This window comes from Canis lupus, chromosome 22 (genome assembly GCF_048164855.1).
Source record: "Canis lupus baileyi chromosome 22, mCanLup2.hap1, whole genome shotgun sequence".
NCBI lineage: Eukaryota > Metazoa > Chordata > Mammalia > Carnivora > Canidae > Canis > Canis lupus.
Window position 1 is genome coordinate 13953264 of NC_132859.1, and position 15517 is coordinate 13968780.

Consider the following 15517-nt stretch of genomic DNA (forward strand, 5'->3'; position numbering starts at 1 on the left):
TGATTTCAATTAACCTAAGATGGCATGGTCACATTTACCGCAAACCAGACATTTCCACTCATATGCAGCTATAACTGCACAGCATTCAGAATGGAACTTCTTTAGGATTAAGAGTTAGATGCAAATAGTTAATAAAATTTTCAAAATAATCAACTTTTAAAGCTAGTGGTCCAAATAAACAGTAAATGTAATGCTACTTCAGAAGCTGAGTCTCTCCCTCTCCCGAACCTAGAACTGACTATATTATTTACCTTGGTTTGGTTTATATATTTTTTAACTGAAGAACAACATATTAATGATGCTTACAGATCTTCTGAAGTCTAGCACACAATTTTTCATCCATATAAAAAGACCCAAAAGCAAAAAACGAATGAGCAGGATAAGGAAAACTGAAAGCAATAAGGCAGCAGACATATGAGAAAGTTACCTCAGGACAGAGAAAGCAGATAATGCAGATGTGGTGAAGGATGGCAAAAGAATCCAAAAGAAAAATGGATCATTCTCATGATTGCTAAGGAAAGGTAAAGCCAACTACACTATTAACGGCCCTGTATGTTGGTGGCTGATAGTAAAAATTTTTTTCTATTTAGCAACCTACCCGTAAGAACATTCCTCCAAAACCGCCATTCTCCATCATCAGCTTTCTATTCCCATTACTGACTCCTAAAATGTCTTTTTTTCCTCTTATACTCTAAAGCATCATTTATATCTCCACAAGTTTAACACTTTCCTATAGGAAGCATATCAAACCTTTATTGTACTGAGATGACTTCTAATTCTTTATTTTCAACCTTAGTCCCTCTCCTGGGTTCCAATCTGTTGTCAAACTACCTCCTGGACATCTACCTCCTGGACATCTTCACCCAAATGTCTCCTAGCTCCTCAAACTCAATATATTTAAAATTCCTTCCAAACTAGCTTCTCCTATTGATCTTATTTCTGATACTGGATTATATCATCTCTCAATCACTCATAATATGGAAGGAGTAAAATGTTTTTAAGAGGACAGATTCTGGAATTAGACTTCCTGGTTTTAGCACTTACCAGTTTTGTAACCTTGGCCCTCGTTCCTCCATTTATAAAGCTGAATAGCATCCTGCCTCATAGGATTGTTGTGAAGGACAAAAACTAAAGCACTTAAAACAGTGTCTAGCAAACAGTAACTACTCAGTGTTAGCCAGCAACAATTATAACAGAGGATCATCCTGGACTCCCTTTATCCCGTCACAATCACGTGAGTCAAATTCTGTTCATCAGGCCCCTAATACAGCTCTTCTAAAGGGACTCTTATTTTTCTTTCTAAAGACACAATTGTGGTCCAGATCTTCCCTTAATTCAACCACTTACTGGTACTATGCCTTATATTAGTAAAATAAGACATACCCCCTGCCTTTAGAAGCTAATAAAAGAAAGAGTCGTTAAGAACTGGGGAACCTAGGTGAAAGATATACAAGGTATACATTATACTCTGCTTTCATGTGATTTTTCTGTAGAACTGAATTTTTTCCAAATAAAAAGCTGGGTAAGATACAGTAGGCAGGGTAAAATACAGTAGGCAGGAAGTAGGGTGGAGGGAGAAAGAAAAAAGAGAAAGGAAGAAGGAGAGAGAGGAGAAGGGGAGAGGAAGGGAAGATGGGAGGAAGGGAGGAAGGAAGGGAGGGAAGGAGGTCCAGCAGGAAACATCTAATGATGAAAGACCCTTAATCCTCATTGCTAACACCAGATTTCCCTGATATAAAAGCTTAAATATAATGTTCCCATAATCACAAATGGACACAAAACAAGATACTAAGATATAAAAGAAAATTCATCAGTGCGTTTTATAAAATTTGGGATTAATCTTAATAATTATAAACTCAATTTTAATATATTTATATAATGAAATAAGTAGCCATCAAAACATTATTTCAAAAAGTACTGGAGGACACAAGAAAACACTCACAATGTAATATTGAGTCAAAAAAGCAATAAATAAAACCCTGTGATCTTCATTTTCATTTTTTATTATAGCATTATTAACATACAATAAAATGCACAGATCTTGGTGTTCAGTTTCAGGAGTTTTGGAAGTTGTGTACACTAGTGTAACTACCACCCAAAACAAGAAATAGAACATTTTCATGACCCCCAGAAAGTCCCCTCCTGCCTCTTTCCAATTGATTCTCTTCGTCCATTCTCTCTAGGCAACCATTTTCTTACTTCTATTTCTATACATTAGTTTTGCTGGTTCTCGGACTTCATATGAATGGAATTATACATTATTTACTTTTTTGAGTCTGGCTTCTATCCCTCAATCATTAAATCACTATGCTTCAAGTTTCATTCTTGTTGAGTTTTACGAGTTCACTATTTTGTATTGCTCAGTAATATACGATTGTATGATCACACCATTTTCTAAGTATTCCATTGTTTGTTTTTCTTTCTCCCTGTCAATAAACATTAGACTGTTTTTAGCTTTAACTGTTTATAAATAAAGCCAATATAAGTATTTTTTAAACAAGTAAAGTAAAACAATGGCCACTAGAGCAGAGGTAGCAGGCAAATCTTAATGGGGGTAGGGAAGATGTTAGGAAAAGCTTCTCAGAGAAGATCTGAGGTGAGATTTCTGAAACAATCCTCAATATTTATCAGGAGCACTGCAACAAACTTCAAACTGATCCTCCTCACTCCCAAATCCTTTTAAAGTATGTTCCAAGAATTCTTTCCTAAAGGACTTTGCTGGGCAGCCCGGGTGGCTCAGCGGTTTAGCGCCACCTTCAGTCCAGGGCCTGATCCTGCAGACCCAGGATCGAGTCCCACATCAGGCTCCCTGCATGGAGCCTGCTTCTCCCTCTGCCTGTGTCTCTGCCTCTCTCTCTCTGTTTCTCATGAATAAATAAATAAAATCTTTAAAAAAAAAAGACTTTGCTGCCTCAAATTTTCCATGGCTCTCTAATTTTACTCTGTAGTATTCAAAATCTCCACCATTTATCCCAAACTTACCTTTCCATTTCAGCAACTTTTATTCCCTATGCAAGCGCCCTATGCACTGGCTAATACACGAAATCATTTACCAACCCATTTCCCAGATTTATTTTTCTTTACCTCACCCATTTCTTTTTATATCCCTCTCTCCACCCTTCAAACCTCTGCTCATTGTTTAGAAGAACTCAATCAAATTTCTCTATTCTTGGAGCCTTCTCCTTCCCATCCTCTATTAACCAGCTGTCACTTCTCTCTAAACTTTTAGATACCTCTACTCTGTACTATTATGTGTTGATTTTCTTCCACTAGAGAGCATACTCCCCAGTTTGTATAGTCTTATTCAATGTTTTCTTCCTCAAAGTTAAGCACAAGACCTGCAAGTAACGAAGACCCAATACACTTGTTGGCTTAACCTACTGGAGTAAGTACCTACCCAACAAAACTAAGTTACGCTCTACCGTCTAGATACTTTGCTGTCCACTCACTAACAAGTAGCAGCTACCTACCTTAATACCACTCTCCAAGGCAAACCAAGGGCCACCTCTCAAAACAACTTTATAAATCACTAAGATGTGTACAATGTTAAGATAAAGTGAAATTAAAAACCTGAAATGATCTTTAAAATTACATTTAAAACACTACCAATACACAAAAAGTTGTAAGTACATTTTGAATGTCCTGTAGTCAATCTAAACTGAGGAAAGTTAAAAAATTTAACTCCTGAAAGGAAGACACAGCTAACAGTACCATATAGCCTCAAGTGCTACTGGCAAATGCATCCTGCTTTTTGAAAAGTTATTTCAGCAAAATATCTAACACATGGCTGGTCTGCAATAAAATATTAAAACTACTTAATAGTAGTAAAAGAGGCAAGTTATTTCTTTCTTTTTTTTTTTTTGAGGCAAGTTATTTCTAATAGTAATGTTTTCAAGTTTAATATCCTGTAGCCAAGTTTTTATTTTTATTTAAAAATAAGAAAAATGAGGGCAGCCCGGGGGGCTCAGCAGTTTAGTGCCGCCTTCAGCCCAAGGCGAGATCCTTGGATACCGGGGATCAAGTGCCATGTCGGGCTCCCTGCATGCAGCCTGCTTCTCCCTCGGCCTGTGTCTCTGCCTCTCTCTATGTCTCTCATGAATAAATAAATAAAATCTTTTTTAAAAATTAAATTAAAAATGATGTTCTTCATAAAAAAGTGGTAGAGAAGCAGGAGTCTTCAACTTGCACACCAGATGAACCCCCTCTTTCATATGCCACAAAGGAAAATGAGAATCTTCCATAGGGTTTACCTTCCAGAAAGAATAAACCTTCAGGAATAAAAATAAAAAAAATAAAAACTGCGCTTTCAGAAAACCAATCCAACAAGATAGGAAATTTTTAAAAACATCAAGTCATATTCAAGGAACAGTGCTACAAATACTCAAATTTCTAAGAGTATCAATCAACAGAAGTTGTAATTCCACTCTCCAACCAAAAAGACAACCTTCCACCCATAAAACTATCCACCTTATATTTTAAGATAAGGTTACAGTCACACCATAACAAATTTTCACTCAAAGCTGGAAACCATGAAGAACCTAATTTTCAAGATTTGTGTTTATTTAAATGTTACATATTTTCAGGTACCAACAAAAGAGTGTACACAAGCAGTAATAAATACCTAAGGATCACAAGCCTTGAATGTATCTTCATTTTACTTATTTCTTAAAAGTGAAATGTTTTTGTTAATCAGCAATTAAAACGGTTCCCTAACCAATTTAGCACTAACTGTCCAAAGCAGCCAGCACTCTCTTCTACCTGCTCGTAAATTTACCTAACCCAGTTTTTGACAATATGGCAAAAAAGAAACGCTGTCAGAGAGGGAAATAACAGGGCACGTATTGGGGCGCCCAGGGGGCTCAGCGGTTGAGCGTCTTCCTTGGCTCAGGGCCTGATCCTGAGGCCCCAGATCGAGTCCTGCATCGGGTTCCCTGCATGGAGCCTGCTTCTCCTCTGCCTCTCATGAATAAATAAATAAATAAATAAAAATCTAAAACAAACAAACCAGGGCACATAATTCCATTATATTAGCAGTATAACCCACACAGGACATGCGGAAGTAAAGAAAATATCACATTCTCTTCATATCTTCATTTTGCTGTGCAAGCAAATAAAATTCTTAAAATCAAAATATTAATCATAAATTAAATTCTAAGCAATTATGTTTAACAACTTTCTAAGGGAACAGTTATTATCTCTCTTCCCAAAATCAAAGCTACAACATGATACTAACAACCCTTTCCTCTAAAGCAATATTTCTGTCTGGTGATAAACAGAAATAAATGCATAGAAAATAATTATTATTAAGGCACATCAAATAATTTTGCCATCGTCAATTTAAAAAACTCTGCATATTGAACATTTTATTTTTTAATTTATTTTTAGTGAAGTACAATTGACATACAAAAAATTTGTTTCAGGTATACAACATAATGACTTAGTATCTGTACATATTACAAAATAATCACAATAAGCCTAATTAACATGTCACCACGCAGAAGTTTTTTTTCTTGTGATGAGAACTTTCAAAATCTCTTTGCAACTTTCAAATATGCAATACGGTATTATGAACTATAGTCACCATGCTGTACATTACATTCCCTGGTACGTTTTTAAAGTAATATTTTCCTCAATGTGTAGAACTATGATTAACAAACATCCCAACCTATGTCAATGGGAATTCAACTAACAAAAAAGAGCATGGGGGATCCCTGGGTGGCGCAGCGGTTTAGCGCCTGCCTTTGGCCCAGGGCGCGATCCTGGAGACCCGGGATCGAATCCCACGTCGGGCTCCCGGTGCATGGAGCCTGCTTCTCCCTCTGCCTGTGTCTCTGCCTCTCTCTCTCTCTCTCTCTCTCTCTCTCTGTGACTATCATAAATAAATAAAAATTAAAAAAAAAAAAAGAGCATGAAACTGAAGAATCTGTTCATTCCATCTGTATTGTAGAATGTCACTTATCTGCTCTCCAAGAAGAAGGAAAATCAAACCAGAGATCAAAGGCTAGAAATTCCAAATATTTGCCAAAATGATCTAATACTCCAATAAATTCTAGACTTTTATATGAGAAACAGAAAGCAGCAATCTGGGCAGTCATTATATGATAGTTAGAATGATAGAATCAAAGTCTTGATTCTAACTAAACCTTAGATTAGAATTTAACCAACATTTTGAAAAGTAAGCACTTTTTATTTCCTCTAAGGACAAAAAGGAGAGAGGAAAAAGGAACTAAGATTTATTATGTACTTTGTAGACATTAATTCGCTTAATCCTTACATCAACTCTGTAAAACAGAGATTACATCCATATTACAAACGAGAAAAGTGAAGCTCAAGAGTTTAAGCAACCTGCCTTAATATCGCAAATATACTTATCAATTCAAGATTTAAATCCAAATGTCTTTTGCTTGTTATCAAAATCCATAATCTTTAACTGCGTCATGCAGCCCTCCACATTAATGGAGAATATCACATTGGTATCATCTGAGTCCTGAGATACTGATTCCTTTTACAACATGAACTGTAAATAATACAGTTCTTAATAGCATGAACTGATGATAATCTAAAGCAATACACAAACCGAAAAGATTTATTACTGGAAGACCCAACAATTTACTTATAGGAACAGCCACACATTCAGGACCACCAGAGGTACTACTTTAGAAGGATGAACATGTACATTAAAATGTTTTCAATGTATCCAAGGCATCGAGTAGGAGATACTTAAAATATTACCTTGAGAAGAAACTAAAATTGCGCGGCTTATGCTCGAACTATTATGCGTGTAGTAGCTTTAGCAACGGTTCCCTAATAGCAGCAAGCAGGGCTGTTTTTGTAAATCTTTGAGAAAGTGGCCTGAGTGATGTACCCAACTATCCCCCTCCACGCCGGCGGATACAGTGCTGCAAAGGGAAGAAACTGACAAGGAGTAAAAAGCAGGGAGATAAAACAGCCGAAATTGACCCTCTACCATAGTTTCTACAAAATTAAAGGATGAGTGTGGTAAAGACATTACTGATTACAAACTAATTATGAACCACCATTCACAAAATGGCATAAAGGATGTGATTAGAAACTGACAAAGCTCTTATAAAATGGGTTGTTTCTCACAGCAAACTAGAGGTAGGGCTCGCCAGGTCCACCGTAAACCTAACTTCCTAATAACCGATTTAGGATCATACATGCTCTGCAAGATGTTAACAGCCCCTGGAACCTGGAGCGGTTATGCAACTTCCTGCACTAGTACCGAAAAAGCTTAAGAACTACCCCGGGCAGGATCTATTACTTGTAATATCGTCTTGGAGATGAGAAACTCAAAGAAGAAAAAAAAAAAAAAAAAAACTTAAGGACCGACCCAAGATGGCAACGAGGAAGACCTGATGCTGGCCACCCACCTAACCTACCGCTAAACTACTTCTACAGCTCAATGGTTTCTCAACACTTGCACATCGTTCCCTGTGGACTCAAAAATGAATTTAACAGTCGGTCTTAAGCGGCTTCTAAGGGCTTGGGTGGAACACACGACCTGGTGATGCAGGGGACCCCGAGTCCTTGAAAACCAACCCTCAAAAGAAGGGCTCGTTTGATACTTCCTCTTAAGTGAGATAAGACCACGTGTGGGGCGCAGCTTTAACCTTGGCGACGCGGCTCTTGCAGGCGAGAGCCGCTCCCGCCTCTGCACTTCCCGCACCTCGCGCGCCCCTCCACCCTCGGCCCTCCCCTCACGACTTGCAGCCCGAGCCGTCGTTATTTACTCCCCGGAGGGCAAGGGGGGAACCCGAGGGCGACCGGAAGCGTGGCGAGATCCAAAAAACCGTAGAACTGAGGGAAGGGAGGCAAACGCTCAGGCACCGGGAGGCGATTCCCGCCTCTCCCCAGGTGCTGTCCGGCGGCCTCAGGGCTCAACAAACAGGAACGCACGGGCGCGTTTTCGCGGCTTCGAACCTCAATCTAAATCCCTGGTTTCGCTCCAATGCCAAACGCAGGCCGAGCTACTCACGCCACCCAGCCCGGGCCCGCGGGTCTCGAGCCGAATCCAGCCTGGGACTGAGGGGAGATACCAGGCCTCTCAACCTGCGCACCACAGTGCGTCGGCGGCGGGGCCTACAGCCGTGACCAGAGCGCGGACCCCCATTCCAGGCTCCTCCGGCTGGCCAGAAGCGCCCGTAGGCTCCAGATGACAGCTATAAACTCACTGACTTACGAAGTCCTCTAAGAAATTACCTTCGAACTGGCCTTCTGAGATCCGCCTGGCGTTTTGTCCGCCATCTTGAGCTTTGCCCCTCCTTCGGCGGCCGCAGCAGCACGGGCGAGTCGAGCGCCGAGAGAGCGGATCTCGGCGGAGCCCGCCAGAGGCGCCTGCAAGACTGAGGAGTCGACTGCCGAGATAGGGAATGCGGGCGGAGCTGTGCCACGTGACTTCCGGTGTCAGCAATTTCCCCGGCCCAGACCGCTTTGCGCGATTTCCTGGGTGTTCCCGGGGCTCCGCCTTTCGTGCGGTTCTGGGATTTTGGAGCGTCTCCTCGTGCTGACCTTCAGGACCGGCTGAGGTTTCACTTGTTTCCCGGCGCCAGCCCCCGATAGGCGCGAGCCAGTTGAATTTCCTGGGTGAGGAGGGAAAGGATCCTTAGAGAAGATACGCGCTGGGTCCGGGGGCGGGGCGGGGGGGGGGGTCCCGCGCTCAGCGGCCCAAGACGGGTTTTGCGACAGCCCCGGAGCGTAACCCCATAGCGCGCGAAAGGCGAACTCGCAACTTGCTCTACGTTACTTTTCGCATAGAACGGTGCCTGGAAAGTGGAGAAAAAGGAGCGTTTGACCCAACCTGAGAATCCAGCAGTGGAGTTTCCGATGGACTGTTCGGGGATCTGCAAAATGGGTACCTGCAGGGACGGAGAATGAGAGAAAATCATAAATAGACGGTATTCTAAATCTAGCGCACTTGAAAGCTCTGTGTCATTTAAAAGCGCATTTCATGGTTTAGTATTGTTTTTTTTAAGATGTTATTTACTTATTCATGAGAGGCAGAAACACAGGCAGAGGGGGAAGCAGGCTCCACGCAGGGAGCCCGATGCAGGACTCGATCCCGGGGCTCCAGGATCACGCCCTGGGCTGAAGCTGGCGCTAAAGCTCTGAGCCATCCGAGCTGCCCTGTTTTCATTTTTAATCACACAAATGGAGAGGAGCACCGTAAGCTTTTCCGTACTTAGTACCTTTTTAAAGTTCTTAATAGGATCTGTATTCAAAGAAGGAACACTTGGGGTGCCTGGGTGACTGGGTTAAGCCGCTTCCGACTCTTGATCTCAGCATAGGTCTTAATATTAGAGTTGTGAGTTCAGGCCCCGGAGATGGGCTCCACACTGGGCATGAAGACTACTTTAAAAAAGGGGGGAGGGGGACTTGCTTAAGATCTTGCCTCAACTGAGCCAGGTAAGGAAAATGAAAAGGGCATTCCAGGTAAAGGGAATAGTTGAAATTAAAGCCTGGTGACGTGAATCATTACAGCCGGTGTGCAGTCACCATAAGCACTCAAGTTTTACAAGAAGGTATAGAGAGGGTCATGGCTAGAGAGATGGGTGGGAGTACGTTCACATAGGGCCCTGAATGAGCAGGGTGCTTAGGAGTTAGAATTCTAGTCTGAGATAAAAGTGGCCTTCAACAAGGTTAAGTAGGGCTGTCATGTCAGACTTCATGTTTTAAAAGATTGCTCTCGGGGCTGCTGGAAGGGAAGAAGGATTCATCGCTTTCTCTCCCAAATTCAGTTATTCAAAATATTTTTGAGCCCCGTTTTGTGTGTAAAATCCTGTCCAAAGTGTTAAGAGGTTTACAGAGACAAAGCTAAAAGAATGGAGGAAAGGAGCAGCAGGATTAGATTGATGCCCTAAGGAGAAATCAAAGCGTGGGAACTCTAAAAGAAGTAATTCTGAGAGTAAGGATTGGGTAAAGAGATGGGGAGGTTTCACAGAGAAGGGAGCATTTGAGCCAACTCTGAAGAAGTAAAATTTTGTCTGCTGGTTGGTGTTGGGGAGGGGAGAGGGAAAACCATGAGGGAAGCACTTATCACAGGATCTGACCTATGGCAGGCCTTCAGTAAAAGCAGTCTTGTGGATCTGGCACTGAGGAGTCAGCAGATGGGGCTCCTGCTCTGCGTGAGCAGATGGGGAGGGAAGAACAGACAACAAACAAGTAAGCAAACAGGACATAATCAAAAAGTGACAAGTGCTGGGCTTTGAAATTAAATTGGAATGATGCTCTGCAGTCTCCAGTCCAATTGAATTTATTTCCAAGTTTCAGATTTTATCACACTTTTTCAATTCCAGGCTTCTTCTCCCACCCTCATCCTGGTCCCTAATTGAAAGATAATCAATTGCATGCTCTTCCTGAAGATGTCACTTCCTCCAGAAAGCCTTACAGACCTCCCTCCCTGCCACCAAGTCTGCCTAAGATAGAGACTCTGCTTCTGTTTCCATAGGAACCTAATAGGTTCCCACTCAAAATGCTCATCAAACTAGACCTTAATTGTTTACAATCTAGGGTTAGAAAGTGAAATCATCAGCTGAGATGAAGGAAGGAGTGGGACTGGCTGTGCCTAGCCATGTTCCAGCAGTGCTGCAGGCTGATTGTGTCTATAAAGTGAATAAATGCATGCTATTCATTCAAATCCCCAAAGTTCTACTTCTCAGAGAGATAATTTTTGCCAAATGATTTCCCCTAAAGAGTTAGAAATAAAGGAACACAGACTTCTTCCTTCTCTTCTTTTTCATACAGTGAAGTCCCAAAGGAAGCCAGACAAATGTGACTTGACAAGAAGGAATACATAGGTCTTTATTAAGGCCTAACTAAATACACTTTTAAAAACTCACAATCATGATTATGAGCAAAGTTTTCCTCAACACATATGTGTCACAAAATCTTGGCCCTATTACTCAAACCACAAATTAAGGAGGATGACGTAGCATGAATCTTACGAATGGAATATTACAGAATCTGAAACTTTTAGATTCAAAATTACTATTGACAAGGGACTACACCTAAATAGTAAGAAAATCCTACAATTTACTACAGTTAGTATTACTTTTTTACAGTCACACTAAAACCAGGCTCTTTGTCTCCTAATAATGTTGGTTCTCTAGTCCCTGTCATCTGTTTAAAAGGGCTTTCCCTGCAGCTATGTTCAACAGAGATTGCAAGTCGTGACAGATGCAGTCCACAGAGGTGTTTTATTTGCTTCACCCAAGGAGGTTTTTGTTCTTTGAAATTTCAGCTGGCACTTTAAAACTGGTAGATTTTATGTTTTTATACTTAAGTTTTCCAGTGTTCCTTGAAAAAATAGGAAAGCACTAAGGAGGGCACTTGATGGGATGAACTGGGTGTTATACTGTATGTTGGCAAATTGAATTTAAATTTAAAAAATAAAATAAAACCATGAAAAAAATATTTTTTTTAAAAAAAGGGAAGTCTAACAATCAGTGGAGGTGAGCCATAGCAACCTCTTGGTTCACCAGAGGACAAATGCCCCACATCTGGCCTGCTTGAAGGCATTTGAGTTTTCTACTTCTCATGTACAATTTAAGTCTTACTAGTGATGATGAACATAATATTCAATAATCGGTCTCCCAGCACCAATGAGAACCACTTACCCATTAGGCACAAAGGCTCAGTGCCTAGGACCCACAAAGCTTTTAGGGACCTCCCAAATGTTAAATTTCTTTTGAAATAGGGGGATAAAAGGTGGATTGGAGAGGCTGAAACAAAAGTATCATTTAACAGTACATACAATGAAAGAGACCTTACAAAGGATTGCCCCAAAGCCAAAGTCTCCTGTGGTGCGCCAATAGACTGTTTCTACTTGGTGGTGCTTTCATTCTACAGAATTTCTTAAGCAGCCTCTCCCTGCTCTCTAGACTTCAAGATAGAGGCTGGTGAAAGCATAATCTCATCCATTTGTTTATTTGGCAGTTACTGAATTTCTAGCATATGCCAGTGATGAAGGATAGTTGGAAGGCAGGCAGACAGGGAGGAAACCACCCTCCAGGATTTTACACCTGGAAGGAGCCCTCCATCCTTTCCCATGTGATAGAGAGATGGCAAAAACCTTATTGGATGACAGACACAGGGAGGGTTAATCCCATTAAAACCGTCCACCAAAAAAAAAAAGAAAAAAAAAAGAAAAAAAAAAAAAAAACCGTCCACCAACAAGCCCACAGAAACCCCTAGACTTAGGAACTCCAGTGGCAACCCTCGAAGTACCCCCGCTCCGGGACTTTGTACTATCACTTTGCTGTCACTCAATAAACCTTGCTTTTCTGGCCACCACTCTGGTCTACCTCTTCATTCTTCGAAGTGGTATGACCAAGAACTGTGGGCACTGACAGAGAAAAAAATCCTATAACATTTACGGGGGCTCATCCCAGGATCTCCACCATTAAGGACAACTAACCGTGAGTAGTGGGCAACAGGTATCTCTGTCTCCCCCCCCCACCTCCATTTTGTTTGTTGAAACAGTGGGCACCCATCAGCCATGTAAGAGCAATTAGCGCAACTGCCATTCTGAAGTCTCCGGTGACAGGCTCTCTGGGCTCCTTTCCGACTGATCCCCAACAGAATTTGGGAATGTTGATTTGGTAAGGATTCAGAACTCCTTTCAGGGTACACCAGATGTAAGGAATATAGAAAAAAATGAGCAGCAATTGAGGGACCTAACGAAGGTTACCCTTTGGATACCCAACGGCTCTCTTTCCTTACTTGACCATCCAGGCATCCAAAGAGAAGCCCCTCTACTATTTTCTCATCTGATTCTTCCCCTATGAGAACAAGTAGGAAAAACCAGGACAATCCCCCAGACATTCTCTTGTGAGTGGTTAGAGTGGCCTCCAAGGGATCTTAATCACAGTGACATGAGAAACTGTCTCCTGTTTGTGACCCCTCCTATCTTGGGCAGTACTAGGACACCCCTCAGACTGGCTACAACACCTATATGAGGAATGGCCAGGTAGGGCAAAAGAACTAAGATCTAAGGGATCTCCCAACTTTGTGGTTCCATCAGGGCTTATCCCAGCTGGATTTCCCCTCCCTGGGTGTCCCATCTTGTCCCTCCATGTGGCTATACAAGACAACAATTCTACTAAAATCTGATTAGGTGGCTATGCCCAACAGAACAACTCTACTAAAAAAAAGTCTAGTTTGTCCATTGACTTCTAAGGGAGTCTTATGAGTGGGGGAAACCAGTCATTCTCTGGAGGTAGGGCCAAGCCTGGGTAAACAAGACTACTCCCAGCACCCCCACAAAGAGGACAGGGGCTCTGGCCTCAGTTGTGTGAGTAGCTAGGGCCACACATCAGGTAAAGATGAGGAACTGAGGTGGAAGTTCTATTCTTGTAGATGGGTAATTCCTTGACAAGAACCTTACTCCTTTAGAGTCCCTTTCCTGACATAGGCTATAGGAAGTGAGATCCATATAATGAGATCCAGGGATCCCTGGGTGGCGCAGCGGTTTGGCGCCTGCCTTTGGCCCAGGGCGCGATCCTGGAGACCCGGGATCGAATCCCACGTTGGGCTCCCGGAGCGTGGAGCCTGCTTCTCCCTCTGCCTATGTCTCTGCCTCTCTCTTTCTCTCTCTGTGTGTGTGACTATCATAAATAAATAAATAAAAATTTTTAAAAAAATGAGATCCATAACTCAATAATCATTTACTTGGATGACTTCCTGGTTTTAACTGGGCAAAAGCAACTCATTTTCCTTTGTTCTGGCACATGGTCACAATACAAGTTGGAGGATGAGACACGGCTACCTGAGAGACTTTGCCTTCTTGGTTTTAACTGGGGAAAAGGTGGTTCATTTTCTTCTGATCTCAGCAATGTAGGATTGATCCCAGCCTCTCCTGGCTGCTCTCTTCTGCCCCTCCTCCCCACCTAACCCCCCCACTCACCCGGTGGGGAGGAACAAAGGAACACTACATCCAAAGTCCATAGGCAAATGGAGTCCACAGGGGAGTCTCCACACTTGGCTTCATCCTTCCTAGGGTAAGATCAGTTCCCCTTACCTGTCCTGCCCTATCCTGGAATTCTTGCCTGTGCTTGAGGGCTTTATCCTCTGCAATAATAGGTAGTGCTTGAAGATGGACCAAGGGGAGGTGCCACTACAAGACCTATGACAAACAGGGACCTCAAAGTTTTCCAAATTGGGTGTAATGCTTCTGTTAAATCAGACCCTCTCTGAAGCAGAAAAACATGGGATTCTGGCCTCTGCTGAAAGATACGGGGATCAAAGGCTGGGTGAGGCCAGGGGTGGCTTCAGTTTCAAACTGGAGGCCCGGCTATACCTCCTCAAGACCCCAGCTGGGATCCTCTCAAGACCTCAGACAGCTGGTACCCATCTATTAATGTGGGATCCAGAGTCAGAGAAAGCTTTTTTAAAAAATCTCAAGAGGGCCTTGCCAATACCCCAGCTTTATAACTGGTATGTGACAGAAAAGGAATGGCTTTGGGTGTCCTAACCCAGGCCCTGAAGCCAGATCAACAGCCAGTAGGATATTTAAGCAAAGAGCTGGATCTGGTGACTTGTGGCTGGCTGCCATGCCCAGCTTTTTTTTTTTTTTTTTTTTTTTAAGATTTTATTCATGAAAGAGAGAGGCAGAGGGAGAAGCAGGCTCCCTGCAGAGAGCCTGATGCAGGACTCAATCCCAGGAGCCCACCTGAGCCAAAGGCAGACACTCAACCCCTGAGCCACCCAGGAGCCCCCTGCCCGATCTCCTGATTTCCAAAGCTACAACACGAACTATGGAGTGGGAAGAAAGTAACTCTGGGATAGGAAAAGAATAACCCATTCTCCCATCCCCAAGTCCCCAGAGGCATACAGCCGGGAAGAGGTTACCCTGGGGAAGATTGGCAAATGGACTTCACACATGCCTAAAATACATGGGTACAGCTACCTCCTGGTTTGGGTAGATGCCTTCACACACTGGGTTGAGTCCTTCCCCCATAGAACCAAAAAAGCCTCAGAAGTGATAAAGGCTCTAGTAAATTCCTCAGTTTGAACTCCCCCAGTCCCTTCAGAGTCATAACAGAATATCCAAGGTTTGGGGCATTATCTATCACATTGTATCTGAAGACTTCAATTCTTGGAAAAATTAAGTAGCACAGGAAAAAGCCAAAGGGACACCTAGGTGGCTCAGTCGTTGACTGTCTGCCTTCAGCTCAGGTTATGATCCCAGGGTCCTGGGATCGAGCCTTACATCAGGCTCCCTACAGGGAGCCTGCTTCTCCCTCTGCCTATGTCTCTGCCTCTCTCTGTCTCTCATGAGTAAATAAAATCTTTTAAAAAGGAAGAAAGAGAGAGAGAAGCCAAAATCGGGTGTCGACTCCCTATTGCCTTACTCCAAATTAGGAACATTCTCATGAAAAAGAGGTTGAGCCTATCTGAGATATGACCTGCTGATAGACAAGAAAGTCTTGGATAAATCATTTTATCCCTCTTGCAAGGAGCTTCCCAACTTTCAGCCCCAATATAACCAACCTGTCTCATT

General features: G+C 42.5%; 1 protein-coding gene and 1 long non-coding RNA gene across 7 annotated transcripts in view; one reads left to right on the forward strand and one right to left on the reverse strand.

The window, feature by feature from the left end:
* The window catches only part of U2SURP (U2 snRNP associated SURP domain containing), a 50241-nt gene extending 41825 nt beyond the window's left edge, over positions 1 to 8416 (reverse strand). For 2 of the 6 annotated variants that reach the window (XM_072792421.1, XM_072792420.1), the window contains exon 1: positions 8221 to 8366. In XM_072792421.1, coding sequence (XP_072648522.1) covers positions 8221 to 8265 — 45 coding nt within the window. In that variant the 5' untranslated portion in view covers positions 8266 to 8366. Of the gene's footprint in view, positions 1 to 8220 lie in introns of all 6 variants that reach the window. The other 4 variants (XM_072792423.1, XM_072792419.1, XM_072792425.1 and 1 more) reach the window with 4 other exon arrangements.
* Positions 8417 to 8462: 46 nt separating this feature from the next.
* Positions 8463 to 8929, forward strand: LOC140613918 (uncharacterized). The gene is made up of 2 exons (XR_012014836.1): positions 8463 to 8604; positions 8776 to 8929. It is a non-coding gene; the product is annotated as an uncharacterized lncRNA (long non-coding RNA).
* Positions 8930 to 15517: the final 6588 nt, after the last annotated feature.